Here is a 20,400-nt window from a genome sequence, read left to right as displayed (position 1 = left end):
CTATCTCCAATGGAGTCTGGGAAATATAATTTTTAGCAGGACAACCAACTATGTGCCAGCTAAAAATTCTATCATCGTAGGAAGGTTATAGTAATTGGGAACAATTAGCAGACTTACACATAAAATCAACATTTTCTTTGCTATTATTGTTGATTTTTCATTGTGGTGGGGGGATATCAAGTTTCATTTTAAAGGGATTTAAGTAAAAAATAAATAAAGGGATTTAAGTTTAGAAATTCAGCCAATAAAAAAAACAATAATAATACTGTAGTTCTCATCAAGATAGGGCAAAAATTGTGTAGGTTGTATACGAAAGGGTAGAGTTTAGGAAACACAGTGGTATTTTTTTTTTAAGATTTTATTTATTCATGAGAGAGAGGCAGAGGCATAGGCAGAGGGAGAAGCAGGCTCTCCGTGGGGAGCCCGATGCGGGACTCCATCCCAGGTCTCCAGGATTACGCTCTGGGCTGAAGGGAGGTGCCCAACTGCTGAGCCACCCAGGCGTCCCAACACAATGGTAGTTTTAATTAGTAACACCAACCTTAGGAAACTACCAGGGATGATAGTTCTTCTAACACTTAAAGACCATGTCTACGTAATGTCAAACACACAGATGTAAAGTAAAAATTAGGTGTTACTAGTTTTCTAGCAATTATTTTCAAACTGTGATCCAAACATCTCTACAGAGGTGTTTCAGGATTCCTGCAAATGACTGGTTTAAATATAAATGCATATGTACACACATAATTACAGAATATATGTAAAACTATCTACAAAGCTATTATTAAAAAGACAGCAAGCAGAGCTCTCTGTCAGCATCGTATACTGAGCACACACTTATGACCTCTCCCTTCTTAGAACCCCATTAAAAGTACAGCAATAGGGGGGAAAGACATTATCCAATAAAACATAGAGAATAGGAAGGGGCTATCCGTGGTAAAGATATTTAAAGAAATTTCTAAAAAAAAAAAAAAAGAAATTTCTGGAAAGCTTTGGTCAGATGGATATATAAATATATTTTAAGATTTTATTTATTTATTCACAGAGAGAGGCAGAGACAGGCATAGGGAGAAGCAGGCTCCCTGTGAGGAGCCTAATGTAGGACTCAATTCCAGGACCCCAGGATCACGCCCTGAGCAGAAGGCAGACACTCAACCACTGCGCCCCAGATTATTATTTTTTAAAACTTTGAATGGCTTTAGAGAAATAATCCAAATATTTTGGAGTCCCTCACTGAGAAACACCTCCACAGTGAAGCTCCATCAATTAGATGGCTCCCTCCACCTCAGTTTCCCATCAACCTTAGGGTGGCTCATCACTCATATGCATGAAGAACCAAGGATCACCAGACAGTTGAGAGCCTTCAACACAGAAGGCAGAGATAAAACAAAGGAGAGACAGGGCTCAAGGTGAAGAAACACAACTTCAAAAGACTAATTATCCTTAGAAAAATAGAAGAAATGCAGCTAGGAAACAAGAACAGGATGCTGTTTTAAAAAAGAAAGAAAAAAAGGCATCATCAGAATCATCACAGAACTCTTGAAAATGAAAAGGCAGCGGCCAAAATTTTAGCAAGGAAATCATTGTCAAAGGAAATTGTCATGTAAAATAGATTAAAATATTTTTTTTAGATTAAAATATTTTATCAGCAAACATGTCTGGCTTGACCCTCAGGGGGATGAAGGGCATGGTCTCACACCTCTCTCATGGCTGTACCTGCTACTATGCTCTACTTACATTCTGAATCCTTCTTTGGAATTTTACTCCCAATTTTCTGCAAAGCCACTGGTGCTCATGTTTGTTAAAGTAATAATATTGATAATACTTCCAAAGTTAGATGCTTTCAAGCTTCAAATAAGAGAAACTCCTATTCAAACTGGTTTCATTTTTTAAAAAAGATTTTACTTATTAGAGAAAGAGGGAGAAAGTGAGGCATGAGAGCATAAGCAGGCAGAGGGGCAAAGGGAGAGGGAGAAGCCGACTCCCTGCTGAGTAGAGAGCTCCATGTGGGGCAGGGGCTCCCTCAATGTGGGGCTGGATCCCAGGACTCTGGGATCATGACCTGAGCCAAAGGCAGCCGCTTAACTGACTGAGCCACCCAGGTGCCCCCAAAATCGGTTTCATTAATACAGACATTTATTATCTCACCAAACAGGAAGTGGGTTTCAGGGTTGGCTGATTCGGTGGTTGGAAAAGAGGCTGGGACTCCTGTATTAGTTGGTATCCTAAAAACCATATGCATTTATCACTTTTCTTTTCCTAAAAATGCCCTTTGTGCTTGCTACAGAAAGAAAAAGATCAGATATGCCAAAATGGGCACGCACCAAACTTTATTACATTGGAGATCACTGATGTGTTAACTTGTCCAGCTCGAGCAAGAATTTTTATATAGACCTCTCATCATGTCTGGGCATTTAAATGGCCCTATTAATGCATCATTGCTTAGGAAGGTGAAAGCTCTGTCCTGGCCTTTTAAGATTCAAGCCTGTCCATTCTTGTACAGTTGTGCAACTGTACAACATATATTAACCACACTCAAATGTCCAACAAGATCCAGGTACTTGGTCACATGTTCTAGTCATGTCATATGGCCAGTTATGTAATGAGTGAAGAAATAACAAATCCAGAAGCTACAATTTGTGATTCCACTTTGAAACAAACATTTCTTGCTATACTTCTTTCAACTTGGGGGATTAACTGGAGAGTGTCCTGAGATTGCAAGAGTAGTCGTTTTAAAATTATGGGCAGCCCAGGTGGTTCAGCGGTTTAGCGCCACCTTCGGCCCAGGGCGTGGTCCTGGAGACCTGGGATTGAGTCCCATGTCGGGCTCCCTGCATGGAGCCTGCTTCCCTCTGCCTGTGTCTCTGCCTCTCTCTCTCTCTCTGTGTCTCTCATGAATGAATAAATAAATAAAATCTTTTTAAAAAAAGTATAAAATTATACATAATTCACTATTATTTCACTTTATCAGTTTTCTCAATACTGTGCTAATGCTGGGGCTGACCAAAATGTCATTCATGACTCCCAATTTCACATTTGTATCAAAATAGCTTCATTTTATCATTCACTGTTTTTATAAATAGTTACAAATATGAAGCCACAACATATATTTGCACTAATAAAATGCTTTTAATTCTTTTACATTGAATTCTATGAAAATTTCATTTGACAAAATTATTCTTCTGCTACAAATGTTTCATTACCATTCACCTACATTGTGCAAAATTAGGAAATACCCAGATTATGTCATAGAATCTCAATAGTAACCCATTTTTCCGTGACATAACCCATTTGTAAAAACTTTATTTATTTAAAGATTTTATTTTTAAGCAACCTCTACAGGCTGCATGGGTCTCAAACCCACGAGATCAAGAATTATACACTCCAATGACTGAGCAGCCAGCTGCCCCTGAAGCAACAGATGTTGCTTCCGGAGATGTTTAAAGTTGGGTTAATTTTACACGGCAAAATTTATTAGAATCTATAAAGAAAGTATAAGTCAAAGTATATATGGCTCCCCTGAGTTAAATTAAAATATAATGTTCGAAGTTATGCATTGCTTTTATAAAAAATACTAGTTCACCTACTTAGAAATTCAAAATAGAATTGGCCTTCTACATTGCAGATTTTACAATATAGCCATCTAAAAACTTCTTTGCAAGAATGTAGTAGAAAAACAGGATTAAAATTAAAAAAAGAAAAGAAAAACAGGATTTAGAGTCAAAAGATGGAAGTTGAGTTCTAGTACCTAGGGAAGAAAATCCTCCTTCAGGTCATTAACATCATATACAACCACCTCACCAATGTGGTGTGAAAAAGAGAAGGAATAAATGGGATAGTGCACATGAATGTAGCAAACTACTATAAAATGAGGATTAACACCCTTTTTCTTAGGTTATATTTCTGTCTTCAATAACATCATAATCTTGATTTCACAGAGGTCGTAAACAAGTAATTAATGTAAAACTATTTTCCATTGCTGAAGAATCAGCAAACTCTTCAGCCTTTCTAAATTATTCCAGTGATGCTGTAGTACTCTATAAAGGACATAGGCCAACTCTAAATAAGCAGATCACAGCCTCGATCTATACTTTTTTTTTAAACATTTTATTTATTTATTCATGAGAAACACACACACAGAGAGAGAGAGAGAGAGAGAGAGAGAGAGAGAGAGAGAGAGGGAGAGACACAGGCAGAGGAAGCAGCACACTCCTTCCAGGGAGCCCGATGTGGGATTTGATCCCTGAACCGGGATCACACTCTGAGCTGGAGGCAGGCGCTCAATTGCTGAGCTACCGAGGTGTCCCTATACTGACTGTTTCATCAACAGTGTCATTTTTCAGAAGTGAAATGTGATGACGATGTATAGGTAACAGGCTTGGAAGCTTTTCTCCAAGTTTTTCAAGTATTTTTAATTATACTGTTAACAGTAAAACTCTTAAAAGATATTTTATGATTACATCACAGCAATCAATTGTTTTATAGAACACAGAACATATGCTAAAAGACAAGTGAATTACTTAATTTAAATATGCACAGCTATTGACATGTTTCTTAAAACAAAGAGACTGAGGTATATCCACTGAAGTCTAGGCATTCTGGTACCACTTCTATTACCATCTGGAATCAGATATTAAAAATTCCTGTGATCTTGAAGGTCTCATTATATTTTAGAGGACTTTTTTCTTTTAGCCACTAGATTTTTCAGGAAAAATTCACCTATTTAGGAAAAATGAAAACACGTTAATATCAATTTAACATAAATTTCAGAATCATACTTCAGCGTTTCCCTTTTTTTAAATGTTAAGCTCTATACCCACCGTGGGGCTTGAATTCATGACCCTAAGATCAAGAGTTGCATGCTCTACTGACTAGAGTCCACCCAGCACCCCATTAGCTGTATCTTTTTTTTTTTTAAAGTAAACTCTACACCCTATGCTTACAAAAAAATTTTAACACCAGTCTCTATTATTCTTTCTAGTAACTCAGTATTATAAAGGGTGGCCCTTTTGTGTCTACGGGTCTGCTTTTGAACATTTTTTCTACTTTCTGTGCACTATCTATTCCTCATCACTGACAAAGTATTGCTGTTGGCACAATTCATTTTAGAGAGCAATTCTGCTATATTATTAGCCTGGATCTGATGTTTATAAAACAGACCTCACTGCAGTTGAGCAGACTCGTCTGATGGAATCCCTTTAGCTTATTCCCCTCTAGGGAAGCAAGAGCTCTTCATTTATAATGGGTTTTCTCTCCTGCCCCACAGTTGTGCTTGTGCATTAAGTTAGCTGTTTAGAGGGGGCACATTCCCTTTTCAGGTCATGAGGATTCCATTTAGTTTCTCACTGTTACAGCACGGCTCAGTTAGTGGCAGAGACCAGCACCATGAGCCTGATTTTATGAGAAGTCTAATGAACTTTGCTTTGTCATCTTAATATACAAGTATAACCACAATGACCATATCTGTACACAATCACCGAGAATCCCAAGGTTTATAACCCAGCCAAGTAATGGAGAGTTAGTCATGCCCCTCCATACCTTATCTAAATCTGGCAGGAGTAGAATCAACGTTTTCAGGCCCTAGCCCATCATCTGAATCTAATGTTCTACGTAGTAGAATTTGCTTTATCCTGGTAACTTTGTTTTTTTAAAGATTTTATTTATTTATTCATGAGAGACACACACACAGAGAGAGAGAGAGAGAGAGAGAGGGAGAGAGAGAGGCAGAGACACAGGCAGAGGGAGAAGCAGGCTCCATGCAGGAAGCCTGACATGGGACTTGATCCCAGGTCTCCAGGATCACGCTCTGGGCTGAAGGTGGCGCTAAATTGCTGAGCCACCCGGGGTTGCCTCCTGGTAACTTTAAAAACATTACAAAGTTCATAATTCACTTTCTTATAAATGTTAGAAAATTCTCTTAAAACAAAATAAAAACTCTTTTCAAATGATTTTACTTTAACCACTCCGGAAGCTGATGTTAGTCCTATCCTTTACTTATGTTTTCAGCTTGTCTGCAGAATTATTCTTGCTTGAAGAATACATCACTTTATTGGCTTCCAAATTCCCCACATCCTGTGAGTCAGTGCTGAATCAAAGTCTTAGGTTTTATAACTAGGATAAGCTGTTGTTAGTTCATTAAAATGTCTTGAATTTCTTTATAGGAACACTGAATATTACTAATATACAAACATTAGTTTTTGCCAATGTGTGCCTAATTTAGATCTATAATTTAAATGCAATATATCCAACAGTCATCTAAAAGATAATTTAAAGTAATCATGTGGTTTAGACCTATCCAAAAAATAACTGTTTATTCTTCAAGAAATTATAATTGTTAAGTCCAACTGGCAGGGAAAACATTATAAACATTTTTTGGATTAAATTCAAGCTTTAGATATGTTCTTATAGACTTTTTGATGGCCATTATCACATGACTTTTTATCCCTTGAAGAGGCTTTCCTTTTATATATATAAGCCCAGGGTGTGATCCTGAAGTCACAGGATCAAGTCCCACATTGGGGTCCCTGCATGGAGCCTGCTTCTCTCTCTGCCTGTATCTTTACCTGTCTTTCTGTGTCTCTCATGAATAAATAAATAAAATCTAAAAAAATAAATACTTTATTTATTCATGAGAGACACAGAGAAAGAGGTAAAGATACAGGCAGAGAGAGATGCAGGCTCCATGCAGGGACACAATGCAGGACTTGATCCCAGGACCCCAGGATCATGCCCTGAACCAAATGCAGATGCTCAACCACTGAGCCACCCAGGCATTCCAAGGCTTTTCTTTTCATAAGTCAAATCAAGCTACTAATCAAAATAAGAGCTGAAATTACAAAGGTGAAGAACTGCAGTGTAGCTAGAAAAAACAGTAAGAATTTCTTTTTTTTTTTTTAAAGATTTTATTTATTCATGACAGAAACACAGAGAGAAGCAGAGACACAGGCAGAGGGAGAAGCAGGCTCTCCATGGGAAGCCCAATGTGGAACTTGATCCCAGGACCCTGAGATCACACCCTGAGCCGAAGGCAAATGCTCAACCACTGAGCCTCAACCACTGAGCCACCCAGGTGTCCCAAAACATTAGAAATTCCTATATGGAAAATAATCTTACAAATTTTTTTTTGTTGCTTCTGGGAGGAAAACCACAAAGATATTAATGAATAAGCAGCAATGCAGTCAGATACTTTTTAGGATTTAAACTGATCTGAAATTAGCAGTTTAGAGATGCAGCTGGCATGACTGTCAAATGAATATACATTTTTCAGAAAACCATGTTATTTACTTAACTGGTATTTGTCATTTCTGAATAACCTACTATTGAAATCCATACAAAGAATAAGCTGATTACTCTTGCTTTCGTCATAGTAGCTGAGCTATAAACGGGGAAGAAATTCCTTTTTTTTTTTTTTTAAGATTTTATTTATTTATTCATGAGAAACACAGAGAGAGAGGCAGAGGCATAGGCAGAGGAAGAAGCAGGCTCCCTGCAGGGAGCCCGATGTGGGGACTTGATCCTGGGATCACACCCTGTGCTAAAGGCAGATGCTCAAATGCTGAGCCATTCGAGTGTCCCTGAAGGGATTATTTAAGGAAAAAAACAAATTTAAGATAAATTTTTCCTTAACATGAGCCCTATGGAGCAAAGTTCCTAAGGATGTTCCAGAAAAAACTTACTTTTCCTACAAAAGGCAACCACAGCTATTATAATTTTCACATGGAAAGTTGTGGTCTAAATAAAATCATCCCCTGCAGTGTAACTTACCTGCTTTATATGAAGAACGCACCAAAGGGCCACTTGCAGTATAATGAAATCCAAGTTCATTTCCTACTTTTTCCCAGTATTTGAACTTTTCAGGAGTAATGTATTCTTCAACCTATATTTAAAGAATTAATTCAGATAGATTTTAGAATTTCCCTAAATAATTTTGACTCTGTAGAAAATCTATGCTCATACATTCATGAGCATAGTTTCCTGGTTTTCACTTCATAATTTATCCAGTTGCCTGGAGGCTTTCCTCCTTTCCTTCCTCACAGACTACTTGTCCACTGGTTACTACCCCCTCTGTCAGGACTTGATTCTGGGGAATTAGGAGAGAAAATACCAATTTTGCAGTTTGTTAACTATTCCAAAAGATAAAAAAAATGAGACTATCTATAGAGATTATGTATCTGTATTACTCCTTCACTAACAGGTATGAACAAGAATTAATCATACTTGTAAGATTCCTGAGGCCCAAGACTTCCTTGTCTTGTCTTGTATCTTGTGCTTAGCACTGCGTATAGACAGTGTTACCAGCACCCATATTATAGACCAGAGGTGCTGTATTCACAGTTACTACTCAACAGAAGTTTCTTAAATGAATGATGTCCAATACAGAAATAAGATTGACTTTTCTTTTTTACATCACCTCTGACTCTAAAACAAGTCACAAAATGACCACATGCAAATGAATGCAATTTCTCAAGTATTTCTTTTTTGTACATTCACTTAAGTTGTACAATTTTCAGGGCAGCAAAAAAAAGTGCCAGAATATCTGTTGGCTTTATCCAGAAAATAAAATGGAAACTGGGACTTGGAAATAGACATGGAACATTCACTAAAAAGCCAGCAGCTTCTTAATTGTACCCATGGACAACAAAGACTTAATTCAAATTACCAGCAAACGTTCAGCAACTCAAGATTGCAATACCTTAAGATGGCGCTTTGTTGGTTGCATATATTGTCCTAAAGTCAAACAGTCCACATCAGCTTCACGAAGTGCTATAGAAAAAAAAGGCACACATTATGTTAGCATATTTTAAAAGGATTTTTTAATTAAAAAAAAAAAAAAACATTTTAAGTAATCTCTATACCTAAAAGGGGACATGAATTTACAACACTGAGATTAAGAGTTGCATGCTCTACAGACTGGGCCAGCCGGGCACCCCAAGATTTTTTTTAAGTAATCTCTACACCCAACGTGGATCTTAAACTCACAACCCTGAGACAGAGTGATATGCTCCATTAGAGATTTAGATGCTGAAATGGTTGAAATGGTTGATTCAAGCATAATTTCCCTGGGCAAAATTTTACTTCAGAACAATGTGAATTTTACCCTGGCCTATAATCCTGATGTTGGGAGGTAAGATTATATCCATTTGAAAGTGCCAGGGAATATGAAAAGATTGAAAAAATAGGAATGAGTAAGACCATGGAATAAATACTAAAATATGAGTGAAGGGTATTTTTTAAAAAATATTTTATTTATTTATTCATGAGAGACACAGAAAGAGAGAGAGGCAGAGACACAGGCAGAGGGAGAAGCAGGCTCCATGCAGAAAGCGTGATGTGGGACTCGGTCCCGGGTCTCCAGGACCATACCCTGGGCCGAAGGCGGCGCTAAACCGCTGAGCCACCCAGGCTGCCCGAGTGAAGGGTGTTTTGAGCAGGAGTCTGTTAGAAAAGGTGAAAGGAACGGTATATAAAAGGCTTGAAATTGGGGTGCCTGGATGGCTCAATGGTTACGTGTCTGCCTTCTGCTCAGGTGGTGATCCCAGGGTCCTGGGATTGAGCCCCTGCATCGGGATCCCTGCTCCCTCTCCCTCTGCTGCTCCTCCTGCTTTTGCTCTCTCTCTGTGTCAAATAAATAAATGAAATCCTAAAATAATTTTAAAAGGCCTGAAAGCGCCCATATTATAGACCAGATATGCTGTATTCAGTTTTACTAGCTGTGCAAGACATGTTCTAGACGATGTGATTTGACCTATCATATATGAGAATCTTTCCAGTAAAACTGTAATTTTATTCTAGTAATAAGGACCTTTTAATTACTATTTGGACTTGTTACTCTTAGAACCAATAAACAATGGCAAGTAGGCAAAGGATCCTCATGTAAGTAACAGCCTTTTTTTTTTTAACCAGTTTATAAAGCCCAAGAATCACAAAGCAAATGGGCTTATGAGACTAAGATTCAGTAAAGTCCAAAGCACATCATATTATATGACAGTGTTACCAGCAAGCTCTTCCTCAAAGGCCTGGCTTCATTTCATTCATCTTGTCACTGCCTGTCAGAGCTCCTGGTACCTGGCACCTGGCTGGCTCTTAAAACTGCAATGACTAAATAAGAAAAGTGGCTAAAATCTTATTTTCACTTGATTAAAGGGTAGGGAATAAAATGGGATACAAATTTCATATCCTGAGTTTTCTGCATATCATCCCATAAAGCTCCTAAGAAAACATACTTCCTTTCCTTTTTATTAGAGTCATATCCTGTACTTTGTTTTTAAGGGCACTTTCACTGAGACCATAGAGGAGGCATAACAGGGTCTTTGAAATGGGGTTCCTCAAATTAAATGAAAAAGTTTTCATTTTTTTATTACCTTTCATTGTTGCATACACTTGCTCATCATTTTCACCTAAACCCAACATGATAGAGGTTTTAGAAATCACATCGGGCCGAACTTCCTTGGCGTGTTTCAGTACGCGCAGAGACTGGCTGAAATTGGCCCGGGGATCACGAACTTTCCTTGAAAACAGCAGGGCTGTTGTCAGTAAGAATAACCACAAGCTCAACTAAGTACATAGTTATGCAAGCAATCTAAAAGACCAGGAAAGTACATTCTGAACACTGTATTATATCATGTGGTTTGATACTAGCATTTGTTGCACAAGTGTCTAGCTGTTACTTTGATAAACAAAATCAGGCTTCACTGGGCCCCTTCATTCTGCCTACTTTTAAGGCCTTTTAAGCCTTGGGCAGAGAAAGCTAGAACATAAGTAAGTTATGAGTTACTCACTGAGAAACCAAAATTTGAAGCTGAGAATGAGTTATTGCAAGGGATAGTCAAGAGAGAAGGGAAAAAGAGTAGAAGTAAGAAAATCTCAATACTGAACAAAGGAAAAACTGTTTAACATGAACCCACATTTCAGAGGCCTGAAACTTTTATGTTCAGTTCTTTTCTAAAGACCAAGCTGCCCTCTGCTGGTGAGTATATGACACTGACATCTCTTAGGTAATGCAGGATTCTGGAATTTTCACTGGAAAGGATAATGTTTCTTAAGTGAAACCAGGGAAATTGGCACCCACTGGTGGTAGTATCATGAGAAATGACAGGGCTGGAACAGGCTGTGTGTTAGACCTCAACAGCAGCCAAACCACCATGTTTTAAGAGGCGAGAATGCCAAAAGGACAGAATTGCTGACTAGTTGATGTTAATTCAGTGTTTGTTTGAATTTCTAGTGCACCTTTATTTTGTGTAACTGACTTGCTGTTGTTATTTTTAATCAGAGACGAGCTCAAAGGAAGAAAGGAAACCAGTTTGTGAATTTAAAAACAACCACAAAATCGACAATAGTGAACATAATTACTCTTGAAAGTATGTCTCCACAGACTTTAAGTTATGTTCCCTTAATGTTTATGATTTAGTGGAAACGCTGGTTATTGTTTATCATAGTTTTTTCAAGTTCTATAATACAGATAATATGTAGTGGCCAGTAACATCACTGCCAAATATACTTTACTAAAATTAAGATAAACATACTAATCTTTCTGAAGGTTAAAATAATTTTTATCTTTCTGATATAATAATGAATTATTAGTGTGGCATAACAATCTGGAAATTTTCCTTACTATTAACATTATTTACATATTTTTTTAAAGAGATTGAAAATACATCTGAATGAGAACTGCTCCTTTTGTATCACTTATTGAAATTTTAGTGCCAAAAGTATTTTTAAAAGTCTTTTCTTGGGTAGCCTGGGTGGCTCAGCGGTTTAGCACTGCCTTCTGCCTAGCTGTGATCCTGGAGACTGGGGATCGAGTCCTACGTTGGGCTCCCTGTATGAAGCCTGCTTCTCCCTCTGCCTGTGTCTTTGCCTCTCTCTCTGTGCCTCTCATGAATAAATAAATAAAATACTTAAAAAAAACATATACACATGCATATAAATATATACATTTAGGTTATAGTAATCAATATTACTGGGTGGAAATATTACAGATGGTGCTTATGCTCTTTTTGTTAGGAATATTTTCTGATTTTCAGAAAATATTTTGTTACAAAAGGAAAGAGAGTTCACTTTGTAAAAGTCAAATAGAAAGTTCTCCCCTGCAAAAAGTAAGAAAATATAGCAGATGCTGGCCCTCCAAACTTGCCAGTTACTCTGTATATGTAATCACCTCTGTAATTCTGGAACTGTTTCTATATTATGTGCATACACATCTAATCCTGACAGAGCAACTTTCTCTATTGCTTTTAGGTCTCCTCGGAAATCAGGGGTGAGACATTCCACAAGAATTTTTGGATTCCTATGGGGAAAAAAAATAAGTATCAAACTCAGGCAAAGCATTGACATAATTATTACTCAAAACAGAAATTACTAGTACTCATTAAGTATCAGTTTCAACACAGGCATCTTTGGAGTCTTGCCAAGGAAAGCATGAACACATAACTAAATGTTCACATATAAACTGTTTTATGAAAAAATAAACCCTGAACATCAAATATATTGTACATAGTAGCTAAAATACATCTGCATGCAAATAATGATCAGAATAAATTTTGAGGTTAATAGACTTACACTTTATTGAGAAAGTATTAAGAAAAAATTCCTTATAACAATTATAAACATTAAAACATGAAATATAAAATATCTTTTTATTCTTTGCAAAGTAAATTGGGACATTTCTTATGTGAATGCAAGGAGCATTTGATTGCTTTAATTCTGATTTCTTTTTTTTTTTTTAATTCTGATTTCTTTAAAAATTCATCAAATAGTGTCATCCTCCCTTCCTCTACACAAATTATTTCACAAATGCTGTGGGTTTAAAAAACTATTTTCTGAGTTGCTGAGTCATGAGCTTTGCTTAAATGAAATACAAGTTAAACATTAATCTTATTTATATTCTGGCTATATCTATGCATGCATTCAAGCATGAAAATGTGAACTAGGTCACAGTGCTGTTCCTTTTGACAGCAGTAGAAATGACTAGGACTACTGATAAATTTTTTCATAAAACCAATGGCAAAGTTTCTGGAGCTGTCTCCTGAGAGAAGAGATGTAGAAAGAACTCATACATACCCTCTCACAGATATAAGAGATGCTGAAAGAACATAGCTTATAACTCCCTGTTTTTTTAATTGTAAAGTTGAGACCAATTTGTGAAATCAATTTAGTGGGTTGCAAACAGCTTTTTAAAGTAAACTATAAAAAAAAAAAAAAAGAAAACACTGGGGAATCATTAGAAAAACATTTACTAAGTGCCAGGTGCTCAACTAACACTAAGCTATAGGTAGTAAGCATAACACCCTTTTTTAGTGCTTTTTAAATAGATGGGATTAAATATTAATAAAATGTAATGGGTAAATTTCCCAGGGCAAATGCATATGAATAAAATCTATATCAAGCATTGCATATTTTAACAATGTGGGAGTTTATCTCATTCCATATACTTTTAGAGGATGATTTATTCAAAATTAGTGCTAGAAGACTGTAGTTTTATATATTTTTTTAAAAATTACTCAAAGTTTAAACTAACACTCAAATATGAAGGACAGCTTTTATGGACTAAAGATCTAGGGCAGCCTGGGTGGCTCAGCAGTTTGGCGCCGCCTTCAGCCCAGGGCGTGATCCCGGAGACGGGGATTGAGTCCCACATCGGGCTCCCTGCATAGAGCCTGCTTCTCCCTCTCTGGCTGTGTCTCTCATGAATAAATAAATAAAATCTTATTCTCCCTCTCTGCCTCTCTCTGTGTGTCTCTCATGAACAAATAAATAAAATCTTAAAAAAAAAATAAAGGCCCATAAGTCTGTGCTGCTGAATCCCTAAAATTTTATGCAAATATGTATCTGCATGTTTAAATATACTTTTTCCGGAAAAAAGACCACGTAAATTTCAGGAGTTTATCAGAAGGGCTTATAATCCCCTAAAAGGTTAATAACCTCTGCTTTAAGGTAACCACCATAAGTAAACTGAATTTATATGGGCTAAAAAAAAAAAAATCCTTCAAATTACACAAGCAAATGAAAAACGTGTACCTTTCCTTTAAGTATGATACAGTCTTTGCAAAATGCTCCGCTCCTCCATCAGGCATATCTAGAAACAAAAGAGTCCACTGCTCAAGATGATGTCGCAACTTAGTAAGAGCCAATTTCTGGAGGAGGCAATGATGGTACACTAACCATCTCGATCCACAGATGTCAGGACAACATAATCCAGACCCCACTCTGCAATTGCCTTTGCAGTATTGTAGGGCTCACTGGCATCCAGTGGGGGCGGATTTCTTGCAGTTTTAACAGAACAAAATCTGCAACCTCTTGTACATGTGTCACCCATCAACTAGAACAGAGATGTTACAATTTAAATCAAATACATGAATGGCCCTAAAGAACATATGTTGAGAGAATAAAGCAAATTACAAAACATGAGTACAGTTTGATTCTTACAGGAAATTTGAAACATTCAAAGGTAAACAAAATATAGTTAAGGAATACAAATAGATGTAATCAAACTAGAAAGAAAATGCTCAGTCAGTTAAGTGTCTGACTCAATCTCTGTTCAGGTCCTGATCTCAGGGTCAAGAGTAAAAGCCCTATACTGGTTCCATGCTGGATGTGGAGCCTACTTAAAAAAAAAAAAAAATTGTTAAAGGGGGAGGAAAAGGTGATGTACAGGGAGGTTCAAGGTAATGTTAATGTTCTACTCTCAAGCTGGAGTTATCAGGCTATTACTTAGTTACTCTTTAAACTTACATATAGTTTATATTCTTTAGTACCTATTTAATATTAATAAAAATGATTCTAAAGGAAATAAAATATTCAATTAACATATCAACATGGGGGATCTTGGGTGGCTCAGTCAGTTAGGTGTCTGCCTTGGGCTCAGGTCATGAGAGCTTGCTTAGGTGGAGAGTATGCCTCTCCCTCTCCCTCTGCCCTTCCTCCCCCTGTTCGTGCGCAGGTGTTCTCTCTCTCTCTCTCTCTCTCTCTCTCTCTCTCTCTCGGCACATGCCCTCACTCTTTCTCTCTCAAATAAATAAATGAGATCTTAAAAAAAGAAAATCAACATGTAGGTCTCTGGAGTTAAATAGAAGTTCCTTCTCGTTAAATAGATGAAACAACACATAAAATCTACTTCCTATGGGTTATTCTGTAGGACACTGTTTCTGCTGCTACAGGTCACTATTACGTTCTGCCCTATGCCAAGCAAAGCCACTGCAGATGTTCTGGGGCCACTGGAGTTTCAAAGCTGCAAAGTAATAGGTTGAGATTTGGAGGAGAAAGCTCTTCTTTATGTTTAACCCTTGTGTGTGGGGAGGGGGGACTCATAGCTATGTCCCAACATCTCATAAGGATTTCTTGAAACCTAAACTCTTCCCAGAAATCAGTCATAAGTCAGTGAGGAAGGGCCAGGCAAGGGATGAAACCAGATTTTTCCATCATGGAGTGTTCTATATCACTCCTGCCTTCAAGAACAGAGGTTCTATAACTTGGATAAGCTCCAGGGCCAGCTCTATTTCATAAGATTCCTTGGTTCCTCAAGTAAATAGCCTTCTGCTGGTACAACTCAAGACATTCCCAGACAACTATGACCTTTCAGTTGCACAGAATTTAGATTTAACCCCAATATCTCAATCTCTGAACCCCTCTGGATATATATGGTAGAGTACACAGTTAATGGCAATTGTTATTCCAACACACTAAGATTACACATCTCACCCTTTGCCCTTTAACTTGCAGGGCCCTCCTATGGGGGAGGAGCTTATGTCTCTACCTCCATTGCTATTTGGCTTGGCCATGTGACTTACTTTGGCCAAAAGAATGATAGCAGGCATGACCAAGCAGAGGCCTCAAATGTGCATGGATGGTTGGTTTGCCCTCTGGTGCTCTTTCCATTCTTCATGATAAGAACATGGCTTGGAAACCTGCTGGTCTAAGGAGAAAAAAGCTCTGTGGAGCAGACCTAAACCCTGAGACCCCAAACTACTTCCCGCAGTCCAATTTTAGCCCAGTCAAGATCAGCTATACTCCAGGCAACCAAATGGCCACGAGAGACAAAAATAAATGCTTATTATTGTTTAGGGGGGAAAAAGTTAAGCAATCATGAATAACATTTCCAAAATGGAAGAGATATCTTAAGGCAGCACATGATTAACTGTCACATACATGGAAAAATCAGTAATAGATTTTATTCAGAGAAGGATGAGAGCATATCAGCTAGATTATTCTGTCAGGTTTTTTTCCTCACATTTCTCATAAATTCACATGTAACAAAAAATCTGGTCACAGATTCATAATGCACATTTTTAGGAGACACAAAATATTCCATTCAGTTTCTAGACTAAAACTTTATAGTCTGAGGTTGTTCTTACCATGATGGTGGCTGTGGCGGTGGCATATTCTCCACCTCCCCAACACTCTCCAATGTTGGGACATCGAGCTTCCTCACACACCTGTGAGTAAAGAGAATGGAATAGAATCAAGTTAAAAATATTAACTAACTGAGCAAATTAGTGATCAGGCATGTGTGTGTGTGTGTCTTTATTATTTTCCTTTTTCTTTTCTTTTTTTTTTTTTTTTTTTTTTATGACAAACAGAGAGAGTGAAAGAGAGGCAGAGACACAGGGAGAGGGAGAGGCAGGCTTCATGCAGGGAGCCCAACATGGGACTTGATCCCGGGACCCTGGGGTAACGCCCCAGGCCAAAGGCAGGCGCTTAACTGTTGAGTTACCCAGGCATCCCAAGGTCCCATTTTTAAATTAAAAACAACATGAATGGGATCCCTGGGTGGCGCAGTGGTTTGGCGCCTGCCTTTGGCCCAGGGCGCGATCCTGGAGACCCGGGATCGAATCCCACGTCGGGCTCCCGGTGCATGGAGCCTGCTTCTCCCTCTGCCTGTGTCTCTGACTCACTCTCTCTGTGTCTCTCATGAATAAATAAATAAAAATCTTAAAAAAATAAAAATGAAAACAACATGAACGTATATATTTCATATATGCAAAGAAGGTCTGGATGGAAATATGCTAATAAATAAAACTGGTGTAGTTAACATTTGGGATTGCATATATGACACATTTAATATTATATTCTTTCCAATAAGCATGTACTTAATTTGTAACACAAAACACACACAAAAGACAGCCCCGGTGGCTTAGTGGTTTAGTGCTGCCTTCGGCCCGGGGTGTGATCCTGGAGACCCAGGATCGAGTCCCGCGTCAGGCTCCCTGCATGGAGCCTTGCTTCTCCCTCTGCCTGTGTCTCTGCCTCTCTCTCTCTCTGTCTCTCATGAATAAATAAATAAAACCTTTAAAACACACACACACACAAACACACACACACAAAAAAACTCCTAATATTTTTTGTACTATTAAATGTGAAATTAAGAAATACAATTTCTTATTTCTTTTGCAAGGAAAATGATTTAAAAATTTTTTTCAAAGATTTTATTTTTAAGTAATCTCTACACCCAATATGGGGTTCGAACTAACAACCTCAAGATCAAGAGCTGCATGCTCCACTGACTGAGCCAGCCTGGTGCCCTGAGAAAATGATTTTTAAATGTATTTCCATTACTGATAATACTGCATCCCTAAACATCTTTAGTCACTTTCCTTGCTGCTTTTGATTTGTAGTTTATTAAATTTTAAGTTACACATATGCAGAAGCACCATGACTTTTAGTTAACAGGGAAATTTAACACTTGAAACTTACCGTATGAAGATTCAGATTCCGCAATGTATTTTTCAGTTTATTGTAATTTTTCCCCATGGGAATCTCTGTCTTTAGCCATGGTGGTAGTCTTAACCTGAGGAAAGCCAAACATAACTATTAACCAGGAAGTTTTTGAATATCTCATTCCCCAGTGAATAATACTAATAAAAAGTTCTGTATTTGTTCAGAGAAAAGAGAGATCCCACAAGTATACTTTCTGCTCAACGTTCCAGATTCATGATGGTTATTAAATGGGAAAAAATTATAAAATTTGGAGTGAAGACTATGTATCCTCAGGTTCCCCTTGGTTTATATCCACTTGTGAACTAGAAGTTGTCGGGTAAAGTATCTCCCAAAACAATTTGCCCTCTGTGTGAAATTACCTCACCACTCTTTTGAATAAAGCAAGGTATCCATAGGTCATATGTACATTGAATAGGAGGAGCAACAAGTTAGATCATCAATACCCAGTAACATGAAAAATTTATCAAGATCAAATCAACTAGCAGCAAAATGATGTTTGCTCTATGAAGAAATTTCATGCTACATGCAAAATGGGAGATGGTGGTATAGGATGGCTAAGTCCTAGGAAGACTGAATAAAAACTATCAAAAGGCACAGAGAACAGAAGAGGATTCCAACAATTTCAGCTATTTACCTGTTCTACGTCTGATCACTTCTTTCTAAGGATTTTTAGCTAAATATACCAAGTCTAAATAAAATTATAATCTAGGGCTTGGTTATATCTGAAAATAATGCACAATGAAGGAATTTATCTCAAAATTTCAATTACCTCTCTCCTTTCTGGCGTTTTAAGTTTCCTTTATATTCATCCCACTTGCTCTTGTCTGCAAGATCTCCAGATACAAAATCTTGAAGGTCTGGTCCATTTTGTAAGAATTCCTTTTTTTTATCTGGCAAGGAACTTACTGTTCGGAATGGACTGCATAAATATCTTCCCAATACCTAAAGACAGAGTTCATTATGACATGTATTTAGTGGGGTTTGAAACAATTTAGTTTTAACCCATTTTAATACCTAAAAAGAAAGGGTAAAGCCAGAGAATACAGAAATTATGTAGAACAATTTACAAGCTCTGTGTAGGAGCTCAGAATCTAGAATTAAAGTCACAAGAACAAACGAAACCTAAAAGAGAATGGCAACTGTTTACTGCTGGAGGTACAAGAGATTTGGAAACCTTTGGACCTGGCTAACATATATCACACTTTTTTTTTTAAGACTTTATTTATTTATTCATGAGAGACACACACACACAGAGAGAGAGAGAGAGAGAGAGAGAGAGAGAGAGGCAGAGACACAGGCAGAGGGAGAAGCAGGCTCCATGCAGGGAGCCCAAGTGTAGGACTCGATCCCGGTCTCCAGGATCACAACCCGGGCCAAAGGTGGCTCTAAATCGCTGAGCCACCCAAGCTGCACTATGTCACACTTTCTTGTAATCCACTTAACTACTAACAGTCTGTCTTTTATAAAGTTTTAACTGCAGTATATCTGCAGATGTCACAACTTTGAATTTTCTACTCCAGCGTCCAGTCAAGGACGTTTAAAAGGAAAATTTGCAGTAAGTCTCTCTTATTTGGGCTTTGGAGAGGCATAGGTGTTAAAATATAGAGGGAGGGACCCCTGGGTGGCTCGGGCGTTGAGCGTCTGCCTTTGGCCCAGGGCATGATCCTGGAGACCCGGGATCGAATCCCACGTCAGGCTCCCTGCATGGAGCCTGCTTCTCCTGCTGCCTATGCCTCTGCTTCTCTGTCTCTCATGAATAAATAAAGTATTTTTTTAAAAAAATAATAAAACAAAACACAGAGGTAATACTCAGTTGGTTTCAGAAAACTCAAAGGCAGGAAACCAAACCTAATATTTTAATTTCCTAGATTACATTCTATGTTTCAATACGGTAGTCACTCAATATACATTCATTGACCGTAAGCAATCACTGGCTTCTAGATCTGAACCAGAACAGTAAAATTCACGAGTCAGTACACGTAAGGCACGAGAACCTTCAACAACTGAAGAGTGCCTGTTGGGGTGCTGCGGGATTGCTACTGCATTTGACGAGTCTGCCCCTAAAGAAGAGCACAGGTTTGCGTTCTCATCGCTCTGACTGGGGTCTACTACAAAATAAGAGCCCCAACACAAAGCAGGAATTTGGGGTGCTCATCCCAGGGCTCCTATAATGCTCCCACTAATACAGGGTTCAGTTCTCTCTGATAAGCGGGGGGGGGGGGGACGGGAGGGGGAGGGGAAAGCCCTCCGCATCTGCCAGAAAGACCTCCCTAGAAACCAGGATCAGAGACCCTACCTGATCGTGGGTCCGGAGAATTAAATGAGATACTACACGAGGAATTCTGGAATAGCGCTTGGCTAAAGGTAAACGCTGAGTAAGAGCCGGCCTCATTACTGGGCGCTCTGAAGAGATGGGAAACCGTCCACCCGAGCCCGCACCCTGCCGTCCCCGCCGCTCACCCGGGGCCCCACGGTGCAGGCGGCGCCCCCGCAGCGTAGAGACATCCCTCTCCTTTTTTTTTTTTTTTTTTTTTTTCTAGCAGGGTCGAGGGATCATGAACTCCCGGGAAAGACAGATCAACAAACCGTCGCTCTATTTATGACAAGGAACCTGAGCCGCCGCGGATCCAGCGGAGCCGGAGCTGCTCCGCAATTGGCTGCATTAGCCTGGTAGCGTCGCGCACTTAC

The 20,400-nt window shown here is 38.4% G+C and overlaps 1 protein-coding gene across 3 annotated transcripts; it reads right to left on the bottom strand.

The window, feature by feature from the left end:
- Window positions 1-3,807: 3,807 nt before the first annotated feature.
- LIAS (lipoic acid synthetase) lies at window positions 3,808-20,380 on the bottom strand. 3 transcript variants are annotated; one of them, XM_055326158.1, is made up of 11 exons: window positions 20,173-20,374; window positions 18,482-18,654; window positions 17,689-17,782; window positions 16,350-16,430; window positions 14,161-14,317; window positions 14,017-14,074; window positions 12,158-12,286; window positions 10,362-10,507; window positions 8,693-8,763; window positions 7,765-7,876; window positions 3,811-4,719 (listed from the first exon to the last, which is right to left on the bottom strand). In XM_055326158.1, exons 1-11 carry the CDS (start codon window positions 20,215-20,217, stop codon window positions 4,664-4,666), a joined length of 1,122 nt encoding a protein of 373 aa, XP_055182133.1. In that variant the 5' UTR covers window positions 20,218-20,374; the 3' UTR covers window positions 3,811-4,663. The 3 variants fall into 3 exon arrangements, with proteins under 3 accessions (XP_055182134.1, XP_055182133.1, XP_055182130.1); XM_055326155.1 differs by lacking the exon at window positions 20,173-20,374 and adding an exon at window positions 20,009-20,162; XM_055326159.1 differs by lacking the exons at window positions 14,017-14,074; window positions 14,161-14,317; window positions 17,689-17,782 and having other exon boundaries at window positions 3,808-4,719; window positions 20,173-20,380.
- Between the last annotated feature and the right edge of the window lie 20 nt (window positions 20,381-20,400).

The sequence above is a fragment of the Nyctereutes procyonoides genome, unplaced genomic scaffold (genome assembly GCF_905146905.1).
Source record: "Nyctereutes procyonoides isolate TBG_1078 unplaced genomic scaffold, NYPRO_anot_genome, whole genome shotgun sequence".
NCBI classification, from domain to species: domain Eukaryota; kingdom Metazoa; phylum Chordata; class Mammalia; order Carnivora; family Canidae; genus Nyctereutes; species Nyctereutes procyonoides.
The sequence above is the reverse complement of the archived record's forward strand: the minus strand, read 5'-3'. Positions and strand labels throughout refer to the sequence as shown.